Source organism: Terrapene carolina, unplaced genomic scaffold (genome assembly GCF_002925995.2).
Source record: "Terrapene carolina triunguis isolate 2854851 unplaced genomic scaffold, T_m_triunguis-2.0 Scaffold58, whole genome shotgun sequence".
Taxonomy (NCBI): domain Eukaryota; kingdom Metazoa; phylum Chordata; order Testudines; family Emydidae; genus Terrapene; species Terrapene triunguis.
In genome coordinates, this window is record NW_020664409.1 from 73,689,134 (window position 1) to 73,716,658 (window position 27,525).

Genomic DNA, 27,525 nt, shown 5'->3' on the forward strand with positions numbered 1-27,525 from the left:
CAGTATTCAATATGTGAGCATACCATAATGGATTTATATAGAGGCAATATGATATTTTCTGGCTTATTATCTATCCCTTTCTTAATTCCCAATATTCTGCTCTAGAATTGTTAATTGTAGATTTTAGAACCCAGGAGGACCACAGATTTGTGAAAATTGTTTTGAGCTGAATCTGACTTCTGTATATGGAACTCTGACTTATCTTGCTGAACTAGTTCCTTTTTCTGCAGCAGGGCCTACTCTTCTTCACAGTTTATTTTTAAAGGGTATGCTTATACTTAAGGCTAAGATTTTGCCATGGATATTTTTAGTAAAAAAGTCAGGGACAGGTCACGGGCTTCCGCTTTATCACCCGTGACCTGTCCCTGACGTTTTTTACTAAAAGTATCCATGACAAAAGGGAAGCCGCTGGGCAGCACGGGGCCAGCTGGGAGCGCTGGGGTCCCCCTCCACTTCTGGCTCAGAGCTGCGGGGTCCCCTGCCAACCGCAGTGGCTGGAGGCTGTGGGGGTCCTACCATCGCAGGTACCCTGCAGCTCCTGGCTCCTATGGGAGGCGGCAAGACAGTGCAGCTCCAAGCCGTGGGCTGAAGTCACTGAGGTCTTTGGAAGTTGTGGATTCCGTGACCCCTGTGACAAAATCGTAGCCTTACTTATAGTTAGTTTAGTAGATGTGAATTATGTTGCCATTGGTAAGTGGATTTTTGGCTGAGCAAAGCAAGGTCTTGCACTCAACTTGATGGCATTTCTTAGTCACACACTAACTTTTGAATGCTACATTCAGTCAATTCCAAAGTTTTGGGGAATGTTCTGGGCAGCACCCTATTCATTTTTTGGAGGGGGGGGGGGTGCAAATTAGAAAGCAGAGAAGGGAAAAGGGAGGACACAGTGCCCCTGCCATCTGGTTTGCAGATCCAGCAGTTTCAGCCACCTCTGTAGTTGTCTGTTGATCAAGAACTAGTTGAGGGCAACCATTAACATTTTCCAGCATGACAATACCCATTCTAGGCTCTACCCATATTCCCAATACCATTTAAAAATGCTGACACACATAATGACTTATCTCTCAGACCGAAAGTGGGGGGAAATGGGATTGGAGGTATGCTGGAAGGTGCGAACAGCCCATGTTATGGAGGGAAGGGTGAATGCGGAACACAGAGTCCCTGGCATGGGTAGGTTGGGTTGCAGGAAATGCCAGAAATACAGGGAGGTGGAAGGTTGACATTCAGGGAGCTTGTTGGGGGGAATGGAGGAGTGCAAGAAGCTCCTGTTGTGTGCAGTGTACTTGGTCTACATAAGCAACCAAGTGTGTGACCCTCTAGTTAGTTTTTAAATCTTACTTGTTCACAAAAATACTATGTGATGGGTATATCTTATAAATAAATAAATAAAAAATCTACAAACCTAGCAATCTTCTGTTCTAGCATCAGCAAGTGTCAATATTGGCCAGCTGGAACATCAGCTTATATTATCAGTGGATCCCTGGAGAATTCGCCAGATTTTAATTGAGTTGCATGGCATGACCTCAGAACGCCAATTCTGGACAATTTCTAGCAAGGTAAATTATTTCTCATAGTATAGCTGAGTATGTGCAGTAGAACCTCAAAGTTACGAACACCTGAGTTACAAACTGACCAGTCAACCACACATCTCCATTTGGAACCAGAAGTACACAATCAGGCAGCAGCAGAGATTGGAGGGGCAGCCAGTACAGTACTGTGTTAAACATAAACTACTAAAAAATAAAATAAAGGGAACGCAGCATTTTTCTTCTGCATAGTAAAGTTTCAAAACTGTATAAAGTCAATATTCAGTTGTAGACTTTTGAAAGAACAACCATTACATTTTGTTCAGAGTTACGAACAACCTCCATTCCTGAGGTGGTTGTAACTCTGAGGTTCTACTGTAGTTGCATACAGTAAACTCCTTTCCTTGTGGGAATGTGATTGACTGTGGTGACTCCTGGATTCTGATTTTTTTTCTTCTATTCTGACCTTCTGTGACACCTTAAGTAACTTGCTAACTTCTGTTTCTTTCCCTGTCTGTATAATGGGGATGATGATGATATAGCTAAGAATTCTATATTTTCTGTTAAAAGTTATAGAAGTGTAAAGTATTATTGCACAGTTTTCTCTAGTATGCTTATTACGCTGCTTCCTTGAGTTAGATAGAAATTGTTTTTAAATATGTAACTGTCTATAATACAGTCTCTGGGTCTCTTAAGACTCTCTTTTTATTTTAAAATCCATACCTAAAAAAATGCTACCATTCTGCTCTTTTGACTTAAATTACTGTAATTTACTAGTAATTGGCAAAAAAGCTGTCTTGCATTTTAAGTTGAGTAAAGACTTTTTTCTTTTCGACTATTAAATATTCAAAGCATCAACAAAATAGGATACCAAGGGATTTATGTACCTTGTCATGTGGAGCAACTAGTGTGTTTTTATTTGCATATGAACCCTCTGTAAACTTACATTTGAAGAGTTTTTAACTATAGTATTCACATCCAGTTAATAAGAATTTTAAATGTATATGTTGAAGAGTTGGAAACAACATGTGAGAAACTGCTCTTTTCTTTGAGTATTTCACTAAATCTGGTCACTAATGTTTTTACAGTGGTTTAACAGTTCAAAAAATCTGTTCCCGTTCAAATATTTTATATATTTATCTCTTAGTGGGAAGTACCAAATGTTTATGGCAGTGTTATCCTAGGAATTAAAGACAACTTGACTAGAGATTTGGTCTACATCCTGATGGCAAAGGGGTTACACTGCAGTGCAATTAAGGTGAGCAAACTATATATAAATATTGTTATAAATAAAGAGTTCATAGTCTTGATGTTTAATAATACAGATAATTTTCCCATAAAACTATCCTGTTTTTCAATAAGACTTGACTATGTTCTGCCATTCTTTAGTTGCTTATGAAAAACCTGCTGTGCAGTAGGAATAGCCTAGTACATACTGATAAAAGCAGATGTATTCTTGGTTTAATAAGAACATGAACTAAATGAGGTGTATTCTTTTGTAACATGCAAGTGAAAGCATAGAGTAGGGTTTGAAGTACAGGACCTGAGAGTCAGGAGATCTAGGATTATAGCAGGGCTGTTAAGGTTAAGACCAGCTTTGTGTTTAAAACTTGACTGTTCTAAGTGCTCTAAAATCCATATGAGTAAACATATTGCCTTAAAATGTGGTGTGCCTCGTGGGGGGCACTGGCTATTGTTACTGATCCAGATTTGGGGCCTCTTGACCAAGGAGTTTGTTCCCAAGATACAGTCCCTAGAGAAAAAACAGCTTTTCTTAAAGTTGACACATCTTGGCAATGTTTTTTGCTCACAGATAGAGATTAGAGCTGGACTCAGATCATCGAAAGCCCAAGGGTTACCCTGACAGTGCATGTTACCTGTCAACCCTTTGGGGGAAATCAGATTAAAATGTTTGAAAAAGTTTGCTTCTCCAGTTACACACGCTAAAGTTCACATGTCTAAGGCATTACACTGAGCAAGTGTGCAGAGAGAAGCTATCTATTTAGAAAACTACTTACACATCACAGTGTCTGGATTGCTCCGAGGGTATGCTACAGTCATCAAGTCTGAGCACCACACTAGGCTCTGAGTTCAGATCCAAACCAGGGCAGAAATCTGAACTAAAAATAGCACACAATTGCTCCAAACTGCCTCTGTCAAAGGGGGTGGGGAGTGGGAGGGCCTGGGGAAATGTAATCTGACTACAACAGAATATTCAGAAGGTGCTGAAACTATTTTCTTAAACCTACAGAGGAAGCAAACGCAGAGTGGGAGGGGGAGGGTGATTGGAGTGGGAGAGTAGATGGGAATGAGGATTGTTTATCTCAGGGGTCTGACCCTTCTCTCTACCCCCCCATGTGAGCTGGGACCTGGGGGTCCCTGCCGACACATGCGCGCCAGGATCTGATATTTCCAGGTTTTCAGAAGCTTGAGTTTTTCTAAATTCAGTATTCTGGAAGGACGTAGCTATCACTGGGCAACCCTGATTCTGTGTTAATAAAGGTTGGGGTTTTTTTGCCATTTAATCTATTTACAACTCTGCAACAAACTTCCTATAGCAGGGTGCGCAAACTACAGCCCGTGGGCTGTGTCCGGCCCCTCAGACTTTTAATCCAGTCCCTGGGAGTGGGGTTGGCGGCTTGCCCCGCTCCACCCTCCCGGCGAGGTCGGTGGCTTGCCCCACTCTGCCTGCCCAGTGCTCCCATGTGTTCATGAGGGCACGCATGTTTCTGCGGCTGCACAACCCAAACGCGCCTCACATGCCAGCAGCCTGGAGCTTGCAAGCACACGTGCCTGCTACTTGTTGGCTTAGGTGACTCTGATGTTTTAGTAGTGTTAATTTTCCATTGTTGTGGATAAAATAAAGAGTAGTTGGCCAGGGAGTGACGGCTGCATTGTTCACATTAATCAAAGAGGGCATGGAAAGGGGGTAAGTTTGGTTTAATTATTGTAATACGTTGTTAGAATGGTATATTTATAATAGTAAGTAAGGTTTTATGTTTATTTCCACTAAAAATTATCTTTATTTAATTAAGTTTATTTGAATATCTCTGAATTGTTAATTTCGTGAGCATTCATGGCCTGCCATGCAATTTCCATACCCAAAAAGTTTGCCCACCCCTGTCCTATAGACTGGGTTTGTCACTTAACATCTCTGTGCCTTAGTTCCCCACCAATAAAATGGGTATAATACTGAACTCGCTGAAGTGTTGTGGAGCTAAATTCATTAAGGTGGAGTTTTTGCTTAGGACACATTAATGATTAATACACTAACTTATCTAAATTTGGAAAAAACTTCTTGCAACTAGCTAACACTTTTGAATGAATATTCAGCATGTGAAACCCTGTTTCTTTGCCTCACAGTTCCTGGTTAATGAACTATACATAGGATGAAACTATAACCATTTTATAACTCGAAAACTCCAGTTGAGTCTTGTGACTTTTCCTTTTATAGTATGTTTTTCTTCTGAAACTTTTTATTTTGTTTGAAGAATTTGGGATTATAGAACTCCTGCGTCTTTCAGGATTTGATAACATTTACTGTGGTATGTTGGCTCAATCTGAAATTTACTTACTTTATTCAAAGATTAGGGCTTGATCCCGAAAGGTAGCAAGAACCCACAACTCCCATTACATAGATGCCAAGGCTTGAAGTAATCCAGAATGGGTTAAAACAATATTCCAACTTTTCTTATTATTGTAATTCAACCAAAGTAGTGGTGTCACTTTCACACATGCTGTGCTTTATTACAGGATTTTGTCCATGCAAAGCAGCTTTTTGCTGCTTGCCTGGAGCTTGTGACAGAGTTTTCTCCAAAGCTGCGCCAGGTCATGCTGAATGAGATGCTGCTCTTAGATATTTACACTCATGAAGCAGGAGCAGGGGTTTCTGGAGAACGTCCTGCTTCTGATTTGATCAGCAGAGTCCGAGGATATTTGGAAATGAGGGTACCTGGTAAGAATGTAGCTGACTGATCTCTTAGGAAAGATACAGTAAAATGCAAAGGTGGTAACAGATTTGCAAAAGCGAGAAAATTCAGGGTTCTGTGACCTTCAGTACTTAGGTTATAACCAGGAACAATAATAAAAAGTAGTAAAATATTAAATATATTTTTAGTTGTCTTAGTGAGTTTTAGCATCTTGAAGTGAGCTAGCTGTCCATGGACTGCACTTTGCCAATTTCTTTTAAATAGAGCTGGGCAAATAACTGGTTTTTGTTCTCTGGCAACTTAGGGGAAAAAATTGGTTTGACCCAAACTGAAACTGATATTTTTTTGCATGCTGTGTTTGTTGTAGCCATTTTGGTCCCAGGATATCAGAGAGACAAGGTGGGTGAGGTAGTAGTTGGTGAGAGAGACAAGCTTTTGAGCTTACATAGCTCTTTATCAGGTGACCTGAGTAAGCTCAAAAGCTTGTCTCTCTCACCAACAGAAGTTGGTCCAATAAAAGATATTCCTCACCCATCTTATCTCGCTGAAATCATTTGGAATTTTTGGCAAGTCAAAAAAACCACATTGTTTTGGATTGAATAAATTTTTGTTTCCAGACTTTTAAATCTTATTATTATTATTATTATTTGAAATAAAAGCAAAGGAAGTGAAGGGCTCGCTTGATGGAGGAGATGGTGGTCCTCTATATACCCAATAGCCCAGTGATTAGGACACAGCTGCAATGTGGGAGACTGACATTTGAATCTCTACTCTGAAGCAGGAGTTTGAATCCAGGTCTCTTCCCTCCCAGCTGAGTGCTATAACCACTGGCTATAGGGGGATTCTGGGGTGGATCTCTCAGTCCCTCCTGTTGAAGATGTTCTGCTTCATGTAAATAATTAAACACTGGATCAGGGGTTTGGATGAGGGAGAATCAAGTTCCAAGAGAGTGCCCTAATGACCAGGCTGGAGAGTCATATTCATTCTCTCTCTCTCTCTCTCTCTCTCTCTCTCATATATATGATTGTTCATTGGTATTTTAACAAATACCATTTTGGAAGCAGGATACTGCAACTTCTGTTTACAATCTTCTAAAGGCTATGTCCTGCTTTTCATAAGCATGGAACAGCTACGAGATTAAGTTAATGGAAGCTGCTGATACTCATCTCCTCCAGAAATTAGGCCCCCTCTGTATCCATCTACCATGTTTGCTACTATAAAATATAAGAAGCTGAAATGTTTTGATTGTGGGAATATATGTTTGGTACAGTGTAGGCCTAGCCACACAACTCCTGGTCTTAACTGAAATTATTTCTAGATCTTCCCAGCTGTTTGTCATGTTTATAAATGATAGTGTTTCATGGGGGGAAAAATTGATGACCTAATATTAGTTGATGAACTGAACATTTTTTTTATAAATCTCTTCTAGATATTCCTCTTCGACAAGTTGTAGCAGAGGAATGTGTTGCCTTCATGTTAAACTGGCGGGAGAATGAATACTTAACTATGCAAGTTCCTTTACTTCTGGTTCAGACTAATCCTTATGTGAAGGTAATGGATGTTCAGACTGAAAGGGGCAAGATGCCATACTGCGCCTCTTTTCTTCCCCCTCCTCCCCCCAAGGTTCTAGTACTTCTGAAGGCATGTGTCATTCTTCATTGTTTCTGTCAAGTTTAATTCTAACTGCAGTAATGAGTGGGAAGAGGTCTTCCAACGAACCAAGTACTGTGTAGCAAAACTAAGCACTGTTGGTTGAAATTCAGTAATATCTAGAAATAAGGTTGATTTGTCTCTGGATTCCATCTGTGCTACAAGAGTAACTGAGACAGGAGATGGGGCTTACACCACCTTTTTCCACTGACCTGGCAGCAATCTGGTTTCATCAGTATCTAGCACTGGAGGGACATAAACAGTAATGAGTTAACCTACCTATACCGAATATTGAAACAATGCGGTGAATGGGTCCCCTGCCTCAATTATATTTGGGACATGAATTATTTCAGTAGGAGGTTTAGGTGTGAAAAGGATTAAAGATTGGGCTGTATGTGTATTGTGTTCATAGAGCTCTTCATTTTCCTAATGAACTTCAGTGGTTTGCAGTTTCCAACTCATTACTGACTGTATGTTAAATATTACCGTGGCATTCAAACACCTATCATTTTGGAGTTCTGCTTTTCAAAAATATTTGTTTTTTGTAGCAATATTATGATTATGTATCAGATTGTTACCTTAAAGCAAAATACGCAAACATTGTTTTTAGTGGTGAAAATTCTTCTGATCCACTCAGCCTGCTTTGCAGTTACTGTTGATATTTTTAACCTTTTTTATATTCGTATTTTGCTTGCTAGAATGTATAGATAAATGCAGCCCTTAGTTTTGCAGTGTGACCTGAATTCTAATTGGATCAAGAATGGAGCATTGTTTTCTTGGATCTGTTGTGGTTTCCCTAGGCTGCATCTTTCTATTAAAAATAAAGATGTCTGCAGTTTGCTCCCTTTTATGAAAATTAGTTGCAGGCCTCAAGCTCCTGGTTAGATGACCTGTGTCACAAAGAGTAGTCATCCCTGCTACTGTGGTATGAAATAGCCTATTTAGACCAATAATCCCTTTTATCCCTTGTAAATATGCAAAGAAGCTCTAGCCACTGTATTTTTGCTGTTTTGTTTTGCTTAGTTGGGGCAGCTTTTGGCTGCTACATGCAAAGAACTTCCAGGCCCCAAAGAAAGTAGACGGACAGCTAAAGACCTTTGGGAAGTTGTTGTGCAGATCTGCAGTGTATCCAACCAGCACAAGCGAGGGAATGATGGCAGAGTGAGTTTAATAAAACATAGAGAGTCTACATTAGGCATTATGTACAGGTATGTGTCCACGAATTATTTAATAAAATCAATCTTTGAATTCTAAATTTGGCCTTGTCTTCATTCAGGAATTGCCCTGTTTCCGCAATCAGTGGCCAGCAACTGACATAGCTACAACAGGCTGGGCGTTTTTACCAAAGAGCATTCAGTGCAAATCCCACCTGCTCTTGCCTACTCTTAGCGGTCGGCATTGATATAGTGACACTGATTGTTAAATCAAGGCTATTCCCAAAAGTGGACAAGGCCTTTGAATACTTAAGGTGAAATCCTGACTCCACTGAAGTCAATGAAAAAAATTCCTATTGACTTCAGTGGGCCCAAGATTTGACCTTTAATATCTAAGCCTCTGCTAATTTTATTTGATTAACCCAGAGGCATCCACACTGTGTCCAACTGAGAGCCATTTGTAGCTTGTCTGTAGCCAATGTTGTCTCCAGGCCTCTGCCCAGATTACAGTGATGTGTTACATGCTGGATTTCTGGTCTTCACAGGCCAGCGCTCTGTACTAAATCTTTCGCAGGGCTTTGTTTAAGAGTAAAACTTTGAGACATACTTTAGCCATCCTTGTGGTGATCTGGTTAATATGTATCTAAAACCAGGCTGCTTTGTCTTTCAGTATTATGTGATTGGCTGGAGGAGAGGGTATACAGGCTTGCTTTTTATGTTCTTGTGCTTACATATTTTCTGAAGCAAAAGGGAGCCAAGGCCTAGGTGTACACTGAGATATTGAACCTGTTACGACTCCTCCAGTTCAAACAATAAAAGGTGATAGCCTTGTCTTGATATGAAAACTGTTTAGAATTTGATGGTAAAGGCTCCATCTCTTGTTTGAAATTTCCATGTCCAGCAGTAGTATTGGCAACTGCATATACAGTAAAAACAGCTACAGTGTATCTTTGCATATTAATCTTTGGCTCACTGCTTTGATCCCAGCCTGTAGAATTATGAAAAAGTTGAGTAGTTCACACAGTAACTGTTTGTGGCCCCTACTGCTGTGCATTAAAAGTTTTCTTCACGTGATTGTATATGTCCATTCCACTTCAGGTGTCTGCACACCAGTACACTGGAGCTGGAGAACTTTTTCGCATAGCGGTATTCATCAGGGCAGCGCATGAGCTTTCTGCACACTCGTGCTGCTAGTCGATGGTATAACAGGCAAAGCTGCCCTGACCCTCAGTTCCTTCTCATTCCCCTTGGTCAGTAGTTGTCACACGTGAGCTCTTCTTACTTCTTCCCTTTCTCTTTAGATCCCCTCTAAAGAAATAATTTCTTGAGCAAAATTCTTTAGCTTAATTAAATTAAGTAGTTTGTAGTGATACTCATTTTAAACTTCCTTTATACTTTTTTTTTCTTTCCCCTTGAGCTTCAGCTTGGTCCCCAAAGACCCCAGCTTTCAATAAATCCCCAGCTTATTACCATTCAGTAATAAGTCCATGTCCGTTAGCAATCCCCACTGCAGCTTCTTAAAGTATTTAGGAAAGGGTCACATTAGGCACATGTGCCCTATATGAAAAACTGAAAAGTTGAAAAATTGGAGAGAGTTCAGAGGAGCCATTAGAATGATTATAATGATAGACTTAAGGCACTCAGTCTATTTAGCTTAACAGAGGGAAGGTTAATGGGTGACTTGATTACAGTCGGAAGTACCTACATGGGCAACAGATACTTAATAGTGGATTCTTCAGTCTAGCTGACAAAGGTATAACATGATCCAATGGCTGGAAGTTGAAGCTGACAAATTCAGACTGGAAATAAGATGTAAATGTATAGCAATGATTAACCTTTAAAGATTAACCTTTAAAACAATTTACCAAGAGTTGTGGATTCTTCATCACTCACAATTTTTAAATCAAGATTGGATGTTTTTCTAAAAGATGTGCTCTAGGAATTATTTATGGGAAATTCTATGGCGAGGGTGACCATGTGTCCAGTTTTGGCTGGGACAGTCCTTTTTTTTTTTTTTTTTTTAAAGCTCTGTCCTGCCGTCCTGCATTTGTCCTGTTTGCTCTTGCCAACTTGATCTGTATACACTAGGGAGCTTTAATGCGCAGCAGCGGGGTCCACATAGGAAGTTAGTGTGTGGTACACTATGTGCTATAGATTTACACTCCAGCTTGCTGTGCACTATTTCACCTCTAGAGTAAAGAGTCCCTAAGGCTTCCTCGTGCTCCCATTATATTAAGCAATGGACTATGCTAAAATAAAAGCAAAGGACAAATTAATTTTAAAAATATTGTTCTTCGTGTAACACTTAAAATGGAATAGTCCAACATCAGTAATGGAATAAATGAAGAACGATGACAAGCATTCCTCTTTAATGCTCCCTATGTATATGCAAAACTGAAATTAAGAATATTCCAATAGGTCAACAGTCTGTTTTGGTTGACCACCACTGTATTATTTCTGATGGACAAATGTTTCTATGCACTTTGAATTTTGTTTGATACCTTACACATGTAACACGTATCTCTTATTTAGGAATGAATTACTCTCTTTTATCAAAAAGTTACGGGTAAGTTTTATGTTGCAGACTTTAACATGTATTGCTTTGTTATTGACACTATCCTTTCGTATAATATTTCATGGATCGTGTTGCCTATTACTTCAGAAAATGTTGAGTATTATGTAAATATTATTTTTGTATGGCAGATGATGTAATTGGGAATTTTGTCTGTCTAGCCATACAAACAATGGTTTGTTGAATAGCTTGCTTAAAATTCCACTCGCTTCTGATAGCAGAGATCTTATTAAACTAACGATCATAGAATGAGGTAGATAAACTTTAATAAATAGACAATAACCATAAAACCAACATTTACCTAAAGATGACATAGCTGACTTTGTTGTGTACAATTAGGAATTCAGATGAAATTGTCTGTCTTTTCCGTTCAAACTGACTCCTTCCCTATTACCTTAAAGTCTAATGTGGACTGTATTTTATGCACCCCCCCCCTCCCCCATTCTAAACACTTCCATAGGGGAAGACAGACAGCTACTGTTTGGATCACAAGAAACACATGCACAAGTCAAAAAGTAATGCTTTTTTTTTTAATTTGTGGAGCATTATAGTACACATTGCACTTTAGAGCCAGTGGGGAATAAATATGCACAGTGGTCTAAAATAAGTACCATTTATTTAACATCTTCCTGAGTAGTTTATTAAGGGACTGTCTTTTAGGGCTTGTCTACACAGGGAGCTATTCCTGATTAGCTCAGTGTGCTGGATGCTCTTCTTCTGAATTAGTTTAATTCATTTTGGAAATGGATTAAGCTAATTGAGAATAAAGCACTCTTATTCTGGAATAAGAGCATCCACACATGGAGCTAATAGTTAATCTGATTTAAATTCACATTATTCCTTATCCTAGATTAATCTCCAGGGGTAAAAATAGTTGTATAAAGACTTAATGAGTCCGTTTTCTTTGTTGCAAAAGTCCTTGTAAACCCCTTAAAGGATACACCTGCCCTGGAAGAAATAACACTGATATGTGTTGGCTGTCCCTGATGTTGAGGAGAGAGAAAATAGGCTATTGTGTAATCTTGTTTTTTTCTCTTCTTCTTCCATCATAGGAACCACTGGTTTTGACTACAATATTATCCCTGTTTGTTAAGCTTCATAATGTTCGGGTCAGTACAGTGTCGTCATTATCCTTCCTTTTTTTGAATTGCATATTTGCTTCTGTAACTCCTATTTTAATGTCTTTCTCCTCTTAGGAAGACATTGTGAATGATATTGCAGCAGAGCATATTTCTATTTGGCCATCAACTATTCCCAAGTAAGATAACTACTAATATAAAATATTGTTTTCTAATTATTCATGTGTATAGTGTATCTAGTTCCAGCTACAGGTCTGTCACATCTTACGCTGGGGTTACATTCCGCAGTCAGCGCGTAAAGCGAAAATCGCATATAGTCAAAATTACATTGAGTGTAATGGCGGGCGGAATCGCCCGCACTACAGGTACAGTATTAAAATTGTTATTTTTCTCTTTTTTTTTTGTTTTTGTTTTGTTTTTGCCGACCGCGTAAAGCTGAAATCGCGCATGTTAAATGTGCATAAGATGTGACAGGCCTGTATTATGTTAACTGGTTTTCTATTAGAAGGCATAGTTGTATTCATTCAAGCAGGATTCTGATGTAGCCTTACAATGGATCGTTGCTCACAGATATGTATGCCCCTGATAGAGGAGCAAGTACAAATGTAGTTTTTCATTAGTTACCTTATTTATACTTTTTGTTTAGTAGCTCTAGAAGTTAGTGTTATGAAGTGTTAATTTTTCCAAAATGTTAACAGTGGCAAAGGGTGTGTGTGCTTATGTATATAATGTTATCTCTTGAAAACAAGCATGGAGTTTGATGCATTTAAGCTTTGTTTTATTACCTCAGACACCTTATCTACACTAGGGCTATATCTGCACTACCAAAAAGGTGTGTGTGTTTTTACAGCAAAAATAACTAACAGCACGTCCCCACCCCAAATCCTGTGGTTAAAAACACACCTCTTCTTGGAAGAGGAAAAAAGGCTAGCTCATTTCCCTTCCCTCCCCCACCCCCTCACTCCCCCATTACAATTTCCCAGTGTAGCTCCATCAGTGGGAGCACTTGAGTATACACATCACTGTCAATCACCATATTATGTAGATCTGCTCTGAGCCAGGTTAGGTATTTATTATTATTTGTATTCTAGTAGCTCCTAAAAGGCCCCAGTTAGGGATCAGGGCTCCTATTGTGCTGGGTGTGCACAACAGTCCCTGCCCCAAAAGAGCTTACAGTATTAACAATGACTAAGCACACAATGGCTATACAATGATTAAAACTCCTGTAGCTGGTCTGCACTAGTGCTTACAGTATTACTGCCACTGGTGCCACTGCACTAATGCTCCCAGTATTACTGCCATCTAGGCTCATTCCTAAACCTGTAGCAAATCAGGCATTACCACAGGTAGTAGTTTCCTTTTCCCACTTTTTTCGTGGAAGCTGAATTTTGCTTGGGACTGTTCTGCACTGGCAGGTGAAAAGTGTCACATGGGTGGGTGTGGTGCAGTGATATAAGGTATGTCTCCAGATAGTACAGGTAGGTTTGTTCACTTGGGAAATTTTAAAGCAGATTCTTCTCTAAAGGGGTAAATTATTTTTAGGAGATAACTGACAAAGGTGCTGAGACAGCTGAAAAGTCCTGAGGGGAGAACTGAGTAATTTCAGAGATGAGTCTTTAAATCAGTGGTACCTAAAATTTTTACCTTGCACTCGCCCTTTACCCCCATCCACGCCCTCCTCCATCTCGGGGCCGGGAGTGGGGCTGCGGCTTTGGGATGGGGGGACACGGACAAGGGTAATGGAGCCAAGACTGGGGCCATAGCTGGGGGCGGGTGTAGGGCCGTGAGCTGGGGTGGAGCTTGGTGGCTCTCCCTCCCCACCTCCCATGGGGGCTGGCCTGGGTCCCAGTCCCACACCCCAGAATGTTCCACCACACTCCTCTAGGGGGCATGCCCCACAGCTTGGGGACCTCTGCTTTAAATGAACACCTTTTGACTAGGAGACTAACCCTCACCCAAGTGTGCACCAAGGATATATATACCGTCTTTTCCCGAAAGTAAGACATCCCCCGAAAATAAGACCTACTTCCAGTTTTGCCTCTCGCTGTAATATAAGGCATCCCCGATAATAAGGCCACCCCGGAATATAAGGCCCCGAAGCTCCAGGAAAAATAAGACCTCCCCTGAAAATAAGACCTAGCGCATCTTTGGGAGCAAAAATTAATATAAGACACTGTCTTATTTTTGGGGAAACAGGGTATGATAAGAAAATGATGCAATTTGGCCCCCACCCGAATTACCATATTTATAACTGCACAGGTCATAACTTGTTTTTCTAACAAGTTAATGAATATTGCTGTAATAATAACAGGAGTACTTGTGGCACCTTAGAGACTAACATTGCATCCGAAGAAGTGGGTTGTAGCCCACGAAAGCTTATGCTCTAATAAATTTGTTAGTCTCTAAGGTGCCACAAGTACTCCTGTTATTTTTGCGGATACAGACTAACACGGCTGCTACTCTGAAACCTGAATATTGCTGTGCTGTTGGATGGCCAAATCAGAAGATGTTTTTTCCAATGTTTCCAAAATACAGCTGTAAAGTGGAAAACTTTTTTTTTAAATGTGGAGAAACTACTAACATGCTAAATCCCTGGTATCACTCACTTCCCAATCAGTATTGCATGTCTGCATGCTTTCTACCACTGGAGGTTGCTGTTTGGGTTGTTGTGTTATGCAAATCCTGCAGTGAATCTGGACCAACATGGGTTTGAAGTGTAACTTTTCTCTGTTCTTGAAAGTGAGACCCCATTGCTTACAGTTTACTTTAAGGGTACCACTCTTTCCCAAGGTCTAATGGTGTCGTAATCATTGATACTATTCTAAACTTTGTTATCACTGTGATTGATATATTTGAAAGGTCTCAATATAGGAGATAAAATAGGGTAACAATAATCTTAATGGTGGTAAATCTTATTGGGAGAAGGTGTTTAATTTTTTTTAGCAAAATGACTTCATTCTTAAAGTAGATCTGAAATCAACTTGTTTTGTTTCAGTATAGTGATTGATATTACAAAACTGCCTCTTTCTTTAGCCTTCAGTCAGTGGATTTTGAAGCTGTAGCTGTTACCGTAAAAGAGCTGGTCAGTTATGCACTGACTATAAACTCAAACAACCACTTCTGGTTAATTATTCAGGCAGATATTTATTTTGGTAAGTGAAACCAACGTACGTGTGTGTGTGTGTGTGTGTGTGTGTGCGCGCTTGCGTGCACTGTGCTCTGTCTTAAGAGTTACTTACCCTCATGTATCTTTTGCATAAGAGCAAAAGCTATGTTATATCTGATACTAATCATTTATCAGTAAAAGCTTAAACAGCATAGAGCTTTTAAAAATGGAAGTGTTTTTGGACTCAAATATGTAAATGGATTGGCAAGGGCAGATCTCAAAGTGCATGCAATGTTAAAGTCAGTGAGATTCGATGTGGTCATGTGAATCACCCTGCAGGATGGGGGCTTTGGGTTCTTTTTCATTATTTTAAAAGCTGAAATAAGTAATTGTGACTTCAAATCTTCAGTGCTAAAGGAAAAATTTAAGACGGTAATACTCTAATTTATATACCAATCTGTAGAATCAGGTGAATATTTGTATTCAGTGATCCAAAAAAATAGTGAAATGTAGTTATTATGAGGCCATTGCTAGAGTAGGGCTCAGAGGTGGTAACTCCCTGCCTAAACTGGAATGTTTTTAAAAATAAGATTCTAATAACCCAGCTCAGCCCTGTCCATGTTGGCAAATCAAATAGTAAGGGAAAACCAGTTAAGCGGCTTAGACATTGTTCCTCAAATTCATTGTAAGGGTCAAGATAGGCAAGACATGATAAATCCTGCTCCCTAACCTGTTGGGTTATAAATGGCTGTTGCATTTTGAAGGTGAATGAAATGTTCCCTGTATAGTTTGTGGGTCAGATACCATCCTTTTGTGGGTAAAAGCCCACATGGGTCCTAGAAAATTTCTGAGAGTTTCCACTTGCAGTGTTTCATTCAAATTGTTTTGAGAGAACAGTCTCTCAGAATGACAAGGCACCTCTCAGTTCCATGAATCTGTGGATGTTAAGAGATTCAAGCAAATCTGAGTGTACCAAGAGGGGCTTGTGTGCAGAGTTAACTGCCTCTGCATTGCTTCCTTAGCTCCCCACTTCAAAATAGAAGCATGTGACCTGCATTCTTTTTCCAAAGATGAGGAAGTTGCTCTTGGTTCTACTAAGAACAGGGGGTGGTACTGATACTAGTAGTACCAGTTAGAGCCATAAAATAGTTGAGTGCCAGCACAGAACCATTCAGATAAGCCTCGAGTTGTGGTGGAGCCAGTGTTCTAAGCTGAGAGAGCAGTGGATGGGAGCACTGTGGGACTGCAGTGGGAAAATCAAATATATTAGTTCATTGACAGTATTTGCCATTTCTGTCCGCATCTGTCCAATAGTTTGAACTGAATTAGTGCAGGGAGACGTTTACAAGATTTTTTTTTTTTTTTTTTAGCTTATGTACTAGGAACATCTGTGTAATATTAGGAGTACAACAGTGTATGAACAAGCATTTCAGGTGCTTGCACAGTTACTGGGAATGTCAACATTCTCTAATATGGATAAGATGCCAGAGTCCAAAATCTACAATCTGATTTCTAGCACCATTTGCTTATTCCTGTCACCCCTGTATCTGAGCTACCTCTTGACTCTGTTCTTTCCATCCTGGACCCTGTAAATCCCCTTTGAGACCACTAACCTTCTGTGAAGCCTTGGCTGTGGCCTTGAACGTTTGAAATAAAAATCTATAGCAGCACCTGTTGACAGTCTTCAGTCCAGCTGTGACAGTATGTTGGTGCTCTCATATTACAAATGGTGCACGTTGGAAACCCCTGTGTGTGGCAGAGAACTAATTCAGGGTGAGGTAGCAAAAAAAAAAGGGGGGGAGGGATAGCTTAGTGGTTTGAGCATTGGCCTGCTAAACCCAGGGTTGTAAGTTCAATCCTTGAGGGGGCCACTTAGGGATCTGGGGCAAAATCAGTACTTGGTCCTGCTAGTGAAAGCAGGAAGCTGGATTCAATGACCTTTCAGGGTCCCTTCCAGTTCTATGAGATAGGTGTATCTCCATATATTATTATATTATTAATGTGGCAAATAAATCAACCCCACGGGCCAACATAGTGGTACAAATTAAACTATTTTTTAAAAGTCCCACTTGCCCTCCCCAACTCATCAGAGTGAAAACGTTTTAAAATATGAAAAATAATTAAGAGAAATTTGCTTAAAACCTTAGGCTTCATAGTTGTTAATGAACTTTACTGATTAATCACTTCCTCGTAGCAGAATGTCTTATCACATAGTGGTTACAGTGTTGCCACCTCCATGTACATGTATGCATTTATACCTGGGTGATGAGTAATTCTTCAAGTAGAATTAAACTGTAGTGAACTTTAAAATTTGTCACCATTTTGTGTGTGTGTATGTATGTATTAAATATTAGTGTGAATAATTCTGTAAATTGTTACAAATGTTTACATTTTGATTTCTGAGGTTATTCTAATTTTTTCCTCCCCACTGTAGCAACAAATCAATATTCAGCAGCCCTTCATTATTACCTTCAAGCAGGAGCAGTATGCTCTGATTTCTTTAATAAGATGGTACCTCCTGATGTATACACAGACCAGGTGAGTTGTGCTATTAAAATATTTGGCACGGTGGAAATACTCTTCTGGATTCGTAGATATGAGACAACTGTACGCTAATCAGGGGTGGACCTTATCTAACCACATAAGTTAATATATAGTGTGTGTGAATGTATGGATATTTAGCTATTTTAAATGACATAGACATAATATATTTCCTTCATTGCTTGAAACTCATAAAGTCTGTAGGTTTCTACTGTGCTGATGCACAGGTGGGTGGGTGTGTTTTTTACTCATTTTTAAAGTAACTTGTAGAGATTAGATGCTCAAACTACTAATGGAAAGCACACTAACTGATGTTGAACTTATATATACCTGAGTGGAATCCTCAGAATATTTATGCAATTATACATTAGCAAACTAATAATCAACCTTTTACAAAGTTTGTAATTGTATAGTTAACAATTTAAATATGTATCTGTGCATTTCTAAACTACCCCCTTACTGTAAAAGATGAGCACTGGATATGGATTATATAAATAGTGAGAGCAGTTTCTTCACCTACTCTAAGTATAACCATAGGTTTCTGTCTTTGAGCACAAAGTCACACTTTCTTTGGGGAATGCTGTGGTGAACAAGGGTGCCTTATAACATTGCCTCAGGGTGGTGAGGGTAGGACTATAACTTGACCTCCTTTGGGAATAATGTTTTATGGTATGTCTACACAGCAATGTGAGTCTGTGCTCAAGCCTAACCCCCCTTGCATCCACACACCGATTCTTAACCTAGAGCTCAAACCTAGGATCCAAGCCCTATTGCTTTCCTGTGCGCACGCAGCCCCAGCTTGACTCTGGTCCCAGAAGTCCTCTGGATGTATCCCAAAGTTCCTTGGGGCAACTTTGTTTAGTCCTGTCTATTCCAACAATCTGTGGTGCAGTCTACTGCACTCTGTATTACAAACAGAAGCCACGCCTCCCTTTGCAAATGGAACAGCTCAGATCAGCAGTAACCCGATGTCTGCTGAACACCAGTCTACAAGCACACTATCAGAGAGCCTGTGGGGTATTCAGTGAAGACCGATGAGAAGATGCTTTTTGCAAAGAGATCTGCTTCCTGGTCTCAAGAGTGCAGCCATATTTTTTGTGCACGCTGTCTTGGTGCCCCTGCACATGCAGCCACAAGGAGATATGGGGGCAGAGAGTCGAGTTGAGACTAAGCAGCTGCCTTGCAGGGAGTGGGAGTGACAAAGCTCCCGGCTCAGCATGGCAATGCGAGGGATGACCCCCAACACCCAAGCCACTCCCCATCCCTGCCAGGGAGCCACTTGGTCCCCACTCCGCTCCCTGGGGCTGCATATGCAGGCGTGCCCGGACGCATGTACTGTGAGAGTGGCAAATGGGAGTCAGCCCCTAAACTTCCCCACAGCCTCCTGGGGATCCTTCAGCCATTCCCTGGGAATGCACTTCACCAGTCCACAGCTGGCAGCAACCAGACTGGGTGGGTGAGTGTGTTTTTCCTCTGAAACCTGTGTTTGACATAAAACTTCAAAACAAATAGACAAAAATAAATAAAAAAGCAAAGAAACACCTTCATTGAACATACCATTTTAAAAATTAAGAATTCCAAAAGTTTCATTTTAATAGTTTGACTGCCCTGGAGACTGTGTCCTAATTATCCTCTGAACAGATGCACATGGCATTTTCCTGCCAATGTGACTCCATCTAGAGGTGGAAAGCCCAATTCTCAGATTAGATGGTAATTCAGTATAAAGCCTTCTCAAAGGACAGACATTCTACTGAGCCAGCCACCAAAGGAGCTAATTGTGCAATTTATGTACTTGTGCTACTTATGGGCACTTGAGTCCCATCAATAGTGCTGTCTCAGTTAGGAAACAGGGTGTGCAGTTAAGTTTTCCCACAGTGCAACACAATTGTAGGGCTAGAGTGTCAACATTAGGTGAGAGGCGCTAGGCTCTCTAGGACAGGGTTACTTTGACTCAGGTCTGTGCACTGCAATGTGGACGCCAGAGCCCTAGTTCAAGCATGGGTCAGAAAATCCTTAATCTAGGTCAGTGGTTCTCAAACTGTGGGTTGGGACCCCAAAGTAGGTCACAACCCTGTTTTAGTGGGGTTACCAGGGCTGGCTTAGACTTGCTGGGACCCCGGGCCAAAGCTGAAGCCCGAGCCCCACCACCCAGGGCCGAAGCCTGAGGGCTTCAGCCCTGGGTGGTGAGGCTTAGGTTACAGGTCCCCTGCCTGGGGCTGAAGCCCTTAGGCTTCAGTTTTGGCCCCCCCACATGGAGCGGTGGGGCTCAGGGTTTTGCTTTGGCCCCTCATCCTGGGCCGTGGGGCTTGGGTGGGCTCAGGCTTCGGACCCCCTCCTGGAGTCATGTAGAATTTTTGTTATCAGAAAGGTGCAATGAAATTTTGAGAATCCCTGACCTAGCTTTAAAATCCGAGTCCCACTAACCCTAGGCTTAACTGCTGTGTAGACATAGCCTTTGAGCCTTGGCCTCTCAACAGAAAGTCCCCGTGTTTGCCTATTTAAGTCTGGGCTCCATTAAATTTAGCCCAGCAAATTTATTATAGTTTCCATCAGGATAGATAGATCTTAATTGTTCTATAAATAATTAATTTTAGTCTTGTGTTCCATTCATACTTTTTTTTCCTAAAGAAAAGTTTTTTCTCACTGATTTTTATAACCATTAAAACATGTCAATTTGCCACCAAATGCAGACTTTACACTCAATTTTGTACCTTTTCCTGATCCGGAGGAGGGTATACTATCTATACACATTTATTTAACCACTTAGACTTTAGCATACATTTATTGAGATTCTTAATTTTTACTTTTTAATTATGATAGAAAATGGTGAATGACACACTTATTTACAGGATGGTTTTTGTTTTCTTTACTCTGAATTTTTGTCAAGCTGCATGTGGATGGAAACTGAAATTCAAATAATATACAAAAACAGTATTTTAAGATTTTATTTATTAGTTGAATGAAACTACCTTAAGTGGCTGGATACATAAGAGAAAAAAAAGGCTTATCAAAATATATATTGCATTTAAAACTTAATGATTTACTGAAATATTAATTTAGTTAAGGCTATATGATTTTTGGCGTAGACATTTTTAGTAAATTTCACAGCAAAGGTGTAGGGGAAAAACAATAAGTCATGTAGAAGTTCAACAAATAGTACAGTTTCTTCTTTGAGTAATGTCCGTGTGTGCTCCACTTCAGGTACATATGTGTCTCGAGCCCTTGATAAGAGATTTTCTATTAGCACCATCTGTTTGTCCCACACATGCACTCTGTACAACTTTATGCCATGCTCCAAGGGTATATAGTGCTGTATGAGCGAACTGCCCGAGTTCCTTCTCTACTGCCTCAGCCTGAGACGGAGCGCTAGTTTGTCCACCTTGTGTGTGCCTCAGAATGTTTTGTAGTTGTTTAGTGTTTGTTAGTTGTTGTTAGTATAGAATTGGATGGATAGTTGAGAGGTTTCAGTTTTTCCTCTTCACCTTTGTCTCCCCCAACTTTTTTCTGGGGAGCTTATTTGGCCTGGTTGGGCATGCCTAACTCGCCAGGTTTCAAATGCTGCCTCTCTTGTTGGGAGGCTATCCCAATTAGCGATGGCCAATCTAAATGTATCTGTTGCTTGGGAGAGTGCCATATCGCCCAAAAGTGTAACTTTTGCCTGGCTCTAAAATCTAGAGGTCAGAAGAATCAGGAGACCAACCTGAAGCTGCTGATAATGGAGCACGCCCTTCAATCTATTTCAGAGTCCGTCCCCCAATCCCCAAAATACATCTGTTTCGGACAGATCATGTGCCCCTTCGATGTCAACTAAGGTCTTGCCTAAGAAGGGGAAGATCTCTGAGGGTGCAGGGAAGGCTCCAAAGAGGAGTTTGGTCTCCCACCACAAGGAGCCAGCTCCCAAGAAGTCCTAATCTTCTGCGAGGTCTATGGTGTCAGAGTCCTTGACTTTTTGACTTGGTACCATGGAGGCAAAAGACTCTTCCTCTGGTATCATAAGAACGGCAATATTGGGTCAGACCAAAGGTCCATCTAGTGCAGTAGCCTGTCTTCCAACAATGGCCAATGCCAGGTGCTCCAGAGGGAATGAACAGAAGAGGTAATCATCAAGTGATCCATCCCCTCTCGCCCATTTCCAGCTTCTGGCAAACAGAGGCTAGGGACACCATACTTGCCCATCCTAGCTAATAGCCATTGATGGACCTATCCTCCATGAACTTATCTAGTTCTTTTTTGAATCCTGTTATAGTCTTGGCCTTCACAACGTCCTCTGGTAAGGAGTTTCACAGGTTGACTGTGTTGTGTGAAAAAATACTTCCTTTTGTTTGTTTTTAAACCTGCTGCCTATTAATTTCATTTGATCACCCCTAGTTCTTGTGTAATGAGGAGTAAATAACATTTCCTTATTTACTTTCTCCACACCAGTCATGACTTTATAGACATCTATCATGTCCCCCCTTGTCATCGCTTTTCCAAGCTGAAAAATCCCAGTCTTATTAATCTCTACTCATATGTCAGCCGTTCCATACTCCTAATCATTTTTGTTGCTCTTTTCTGAACCTTTTCCAATTCCAGTATATCTTTTTTGAGCTGGGGCGACCACATCTGCATGCAGTATTCAAGATGTGGGCGTACCATGGATTTATATAGAGGCAATATGATATTTTCTGTCTTTTATCTATCCCTTTCTTAATGATTCCTAACATTGTTAGCTTTTTTGACTTCCACTGCACATTGAGTGGATGTTTTCAGAGAACTATCCACAATGACTCCAAGCTCTTTCTTGAGTAGTAACTGCTAATTTAGACCCCATCATTTTATATGTATAGTTGGGATTATGTTTTCCAATGTGCATTACTTTGCATTTCTCAACATTGAAATTCATCTGCCGTTTTGTTGTCCAATCACCCAGTTTTGTGAGATCCTTTTGTAGCCCTTCGCAGTCTGCTTGGGACTTACCTGTCTTGAGTAGTTTTGTATCATCTGCAAATTTTGCCACCTCACTGTTTACCCCTTTTTCCAGCAGATCATTTATGAATATGTTGAATAGGACTGGTAAGTACACAGCCCTGGGGGACACCACTATTTACCTCTCTCCATTATGAAAACTGACCATTTAATCCTACCCTTTGTTTCCTATCTTTTAACCAGTTACCAGTCCATGAGAGGACCTTCCCTCTTATCCCATGACAGTTTACTTTGCTTAAGAGCCTTTGGTGAGGGACCTTGTCAAAGGCTTCCTGAAAATCTAAGTTCGCTATATCCACTGGATTTCCCCTTGTCCATATGCTTGTTGACCCCATCAAAGAATTCTAGTAGATTGGTGAGGCATGATTTTCCTTTACAAAAACCATGTTGACTATCAGTGGAGCAGAAAGATCCCAGAGTACTTTGGAGAAACACAGCAGTGGAAGGTCTCCAGTACCATCCACTTCCAAATTTGATAAATCTGAAACAGATTATGCCAAAGTGCCTTCCTGTTTGGTTTGGCCGAAACACACAGCTTTAGCCCTGGCACTTATGCGCTCCAAACCGATATTACTGCCCAAGTCAACTTTTGCATTAGTACTCCAGGAACTTGTCAGTGTTAAATGAGCTGGAGTTCCCACTACTTATGGGTACTGAAGGACTCTTGGTAATGTGATCCCAGTCTCTGAATTACCAGTTCTTCCTGGTACTGCAAGATTCTCCACCCTTTTCTACTGGTGGCGCCCCACTGGAAGACATTGAGGAGGATGAAGGAAACATTCAATCAGTCTCCTCCTTATCAGTGTGGGTTCCCCTCTGCATCATTACAGGAACCCACACTTTGACAAAGACCCTCGCTCACATCTGGGATGGCCGGATCAGACCTGGGTACCACCTCCTCTCCTGTATAGGCCTCCCCAATGGCCATAACGGGATCCTTGGGTGGCGTGTCAGCAGCAATCTGCCAGACATCTGGCTGAAATGCATCAGGAAACTAGGGTGTCACAGTCTCCTCCACCAAAACCCCAACACAAGGAGACTCTTGAGGAACAGGAGGCTATGGTGGACCAAGAGACTACCCTCAAACCCTTATTTCATCTCCGGACAATACAATCACGGCTCCACCACCACTGAGAGCTGACAATTGTCTCCATTTCCGGGGCGTTGCGAAGAGAGATAGCTGACACCCTCCAGATACCCTTTTAGGAGGTTAAAGAATCACATCACAAGTTCCTAGACATCTTGCAGTTGGTGACACCCAGGTGGGTAGCACTACCTGTTAATGAAGTGTTCTTGCATCCAGCATATATACTGTGTGGCAAACTCCTGCCACCAACTTGTAAATGGGCAGATAAAAAATACTATGATTTCCCCAGGGACTCAGCATTTGTGTTCTCCCAGCCTCTGCCTAAATCCCTGCTTGGGGATGCTGTAAATGAGCAGGGTAGACAGCATTACTCCAGGTCCACTCCTTATGACAAGGATCAGAAAAGATTAGACTTTCTTTTGGATGGAAGGCCTAGTCGTCCACAACCATCCAGTTTCAGATTGTAAACTATCAGGCCATCATGACCAAGTATGACTACACCAATTACAACAAGTTTGCATCCTTTACTGAACATCTTCCACAGGGGCATTTCTGGGCCATAGTTAAAGACTGTCAGTTATTAGCCAGAACCCCTCCCTAGGTGCCCTTGGATGCCACAGACACTGCTGTGAGCTCCATCTCCACAGCAGTTGTCATACCCAGGGTATCATGGTTCCAGTTGTTGGGATTCCCAAGAGAGGTTCAGGATATGGTTAAGAACCTCCCATTTGATGGTCAGAAGCTCTTCTTGGGAACTGTAGACAAGTCCCTGCACACACTATGCCTTGGTCCATGCCGTCAGATCTAATGTGTCACTTGTTTCGGCAGTACTGTCTTCAGTCTTGGAGTCAATTCCAAAGTTCCCTCATCCATGTGAGGATACTACTTGAAAGTCACCTGAAGTGGAGCACCCATAGGGACACTACTTGAAGAAGAAGAAGAAAAGATTACTCGCCTTGTGCAGTAACTCTTGTTCTTCAAGATGTTTGTCCCTATGGGTGCTCCACTACCCACCCTCCTTCCCTTCTGCTTCGGACTGTTCTTTTTGGTCGTTTGGATAGAGAAGGGACAGGGCAATTTGCCCGCACAGCCCTGTGTAGCCCTCGAAGCGCAGCATGAGGTTGCATAGAGTGCATGCACGGGCCAAACAGACACTGCTATCAAGGGCTCAAGAGGCACATGCACACCTGAAGTGGAGCACCAATGGGGGGGACACCTCCAAAGAACTACAGTTACTGCACAAGGTAAGTAACTTTATTTCACTACATCAACATATATAAGAGTATAGTGGGGGTGCTCTGACACCATAATGGCAGCTCCTGGCCTGCAGGGGTGGGCCTGGCTCCCTACTCTACACATCGTGACCAATCACATGGAGTTGCCACGCCCCTCCATCTCCAGAGGGGTGGATGGGCCAAAGCTGAGTGGTGCTGTGACCTCGTGCTCCAGATCACACCACCAGTCAGTTTAGGGGCCTAATAAAATCTGTTTTTACAGCCATTTCCAAGATTTCATTCAAATTCAAGATATCTGTGACCACTATGACAAAATTATATCTGTAATTGTAGTTAGTGGATTGACTGACTGACTTTCTGGTCACCATAGGGCAGATTTTCAAAAATATTCAGATGCTTAAGATACCCACCAAATGGAATTTTCAAAAGTGTCTAAACAGCTTGGGTGCTTAAACTGTTTCAGCACTCTCGAAAATTCCACTGGGTGTGTATTTATATTTTTAGTTGCATAAATGCTCTTGAAAATCTGCCCCTCTCCCCCTGTCCTTCATATTTTTAGAATTAAATCTCACCCTCTCCCATCTGGGTTTTTATTCATTGTAAAGACTGAAAATAATATACTTAATGCAGTACATGACATTATGACATATTTATAAATAAGGCCCTACCAAATTCATGGTCCATTTTGGTCAATTTCATGGTCAGAGGATTTTTAAAATTGTAAATGTCATGATTTCAGCTATTTAAATCTGAAATGTCACAATGTTGTAATTGTAGGGGTCCTGACCTAAAAAGAAGTTTTGGGGGGAGGAGGGGATTGCAAGGTTATTGTAGGGGTGTGTGTGGTACTGCTAGCTTCTGCGCTGCTGGTGACGGCGCTGCCTTCAGAACTGGGCAGCTGGAGAGTGGTGGCTGCTGGCCAGGAGCCTAGTTCTGAAGGCAGAGCCACCGCCAGCAGCAGCAGCAGCACAGAAGTAAAGATGGCATGATATGGTATTGCCACCATCACTTCTGTGCTGCTGTCTGCAGAGCTGGGCCCTCAGTCAACAGCCGTCACTGTCTGGCTGTCCAGCTCTGAAGGCAGCGCAGAAGTAAGGATGACAATACCACAACCCCCCCTAAAATAACCTTCTGACCCCTCTGCAACTCCCTTTTGGGTCAGGACCCCCAATTTGAGACACACTGGTCTCCCCTGTGAAATCTGTATAGTATAGGGTAAAAGCACACAGGACCAGATTTCCCAGTCTGTGAAGTGTTTTTCATGGCCATGAATTTGGTAGGGCCCTATTTATAAAGCTGGAGTTCATCTCAAAAGTAAAATATGGTGTTCCTCACGATTCCGCTGTAATTAAAAAGCTACACCCTTTAACTCATTCAAAATATTAATGCAGCATATTTTTAAATAATATTTTAATAGCTTATACGAAGTTTAGGCTTCAGCATCGTTTTCACTAATAAATTCAATTTTTAAAATAAATTTAATTAAACTACAAATAAAATCTGATTTATATTTATATTTATATTTATATTTATATATATATATATATATATATATGTTTTTACTTAATATAAAAAAAATCAATTTTTATCCACCCTGGCTTCCCTGGTGTACTCTAAAACAGTGTTTCTCAACAACAGTCTGTGGACTGGTTCTGGTCCCTGAGATCTCCCTCATGCAGTTTAGGAAGGCAGCAAGCCGTTCCCTGGTATAAAAAAGGTTGAGAAACACTGCTTTAGAAGATGAGCCAGTAATTGTTTCATCAGAATTTGGCAGATATTCTTGTTATGGAGAAGGATCTTTAGTCTTCAGTCACTGTCATGGAATGTTCTTGTGAAATTAAATCACTGTATATGACTTAGATCTGGTCTTCCTCTATTTCTCTCTCGTTCATCTGAAAACCATTGTAATGTTTGTGGGCAGTATGTTAGGGAGTGGTTGGGGACCATGTGTCAGTTGCTGTTGACAGTAGGAGATCAGAACTTTGCCATGACCCCTTGGAGGTAAAAGAATAGTCCCCACCCCCTTCTGATAAGGAGCTCTGGAAGCAGCTGGGTTCATGAGTTTTGGGATCATAACCAAGTAGTTAATTTTAGTTATAGAGGGAGAAGGCAGGTAAAGAGAGGTGATAATGGCTGGACCATAATAAATGTTTAAAGGCTATCGTCCCCCTGCTCTCCACTGGAGATTAGGTCTGTGTACCTTCTAAGGTATAACTTATTCCTGGGCCAGGAATTTCATTCTATAAGGACTCAAGGAGTCTTTTTGTAAAACAAATAATCAAGGTATGGCAGGTAAATGTGTCTTGCTGGAAAATACTAGTTCTTCAAGTGATGGTCCCTATGTAGATTCCAAACGTGGATGTACGTGTGTGCCATGCGCCGGAGACAGACGATTTCATAGCAGTGGCCGTTGACCTGCACACATCATGCATCGCCTCATGCTCCCGTCCGAGGTTATAATAGGCCCCTCTTACCACCACATGGCCGGAGTCGGAATTCCCGAGGGTTCCCCAGCTTCCAAGCTTCCCCGGATGGAGCATAAGGAGAAGCACAAACAGAACCTGCTGGTGCAAGCGCCATCTCCGATCCCAGCACTGGTGTGCCTGCTGCCTGCAGCACCTGGACTCTTGGGCGCTTCTTGATGAGGGCCACCTGGTGGCCAAGGTGGGTCTTCAGTCCGC

At 41.3% G+C, this 27,525-nt stretch overlaps 1 protein-coding gene across 1 annotated transcript in view; it reads left to right on the forward strand.

Moving 5' to 3' along the window:
- Positions 1-27,525, forward strand: part of INTS8 (integrator complex subunit 8) — a 74,390-nt gene that overhangs the window by 39,743 nt on the left and 7,122 nt on the right. The window contains exons 13-22 of the mRNA XM_024202068.3: positions 1,423-1,556; positions 2,674-2,784; positions 5,280-5,481; positions 6,885-7,006; positions 8,129-8,313; positions 10,792-10,825; positions 11,884-11,940; positions 12,028-12,089; positions 14,944-15,062; positions 17,451-17,554. Coding sequence (XP_024057836.1) covers positions 1,423-1,556; positions 2,674-2,784; positions 5,280-5,481; positions 6,885-7,006; positions 8,129-8,313; positions 10,792-10,825; positions 11,884-11,940; positions 12,028-12,089; positions 14,944-15,062; positions 17,451-17,554 — 1,130 coding nt within the window. The remainder of the gene's footprint in view (positions 1-1,422; positions 1,557-2,673; positions 2,785-5,279; positions 5,482-6,884; positions 7,007-8,128; positions 8,314-10,791; positions 10,826-11,883; positions 11,941-12,027; positions 12,090-14,943; positions 15,063-17,450; positions 17,555-27,525) is intronic.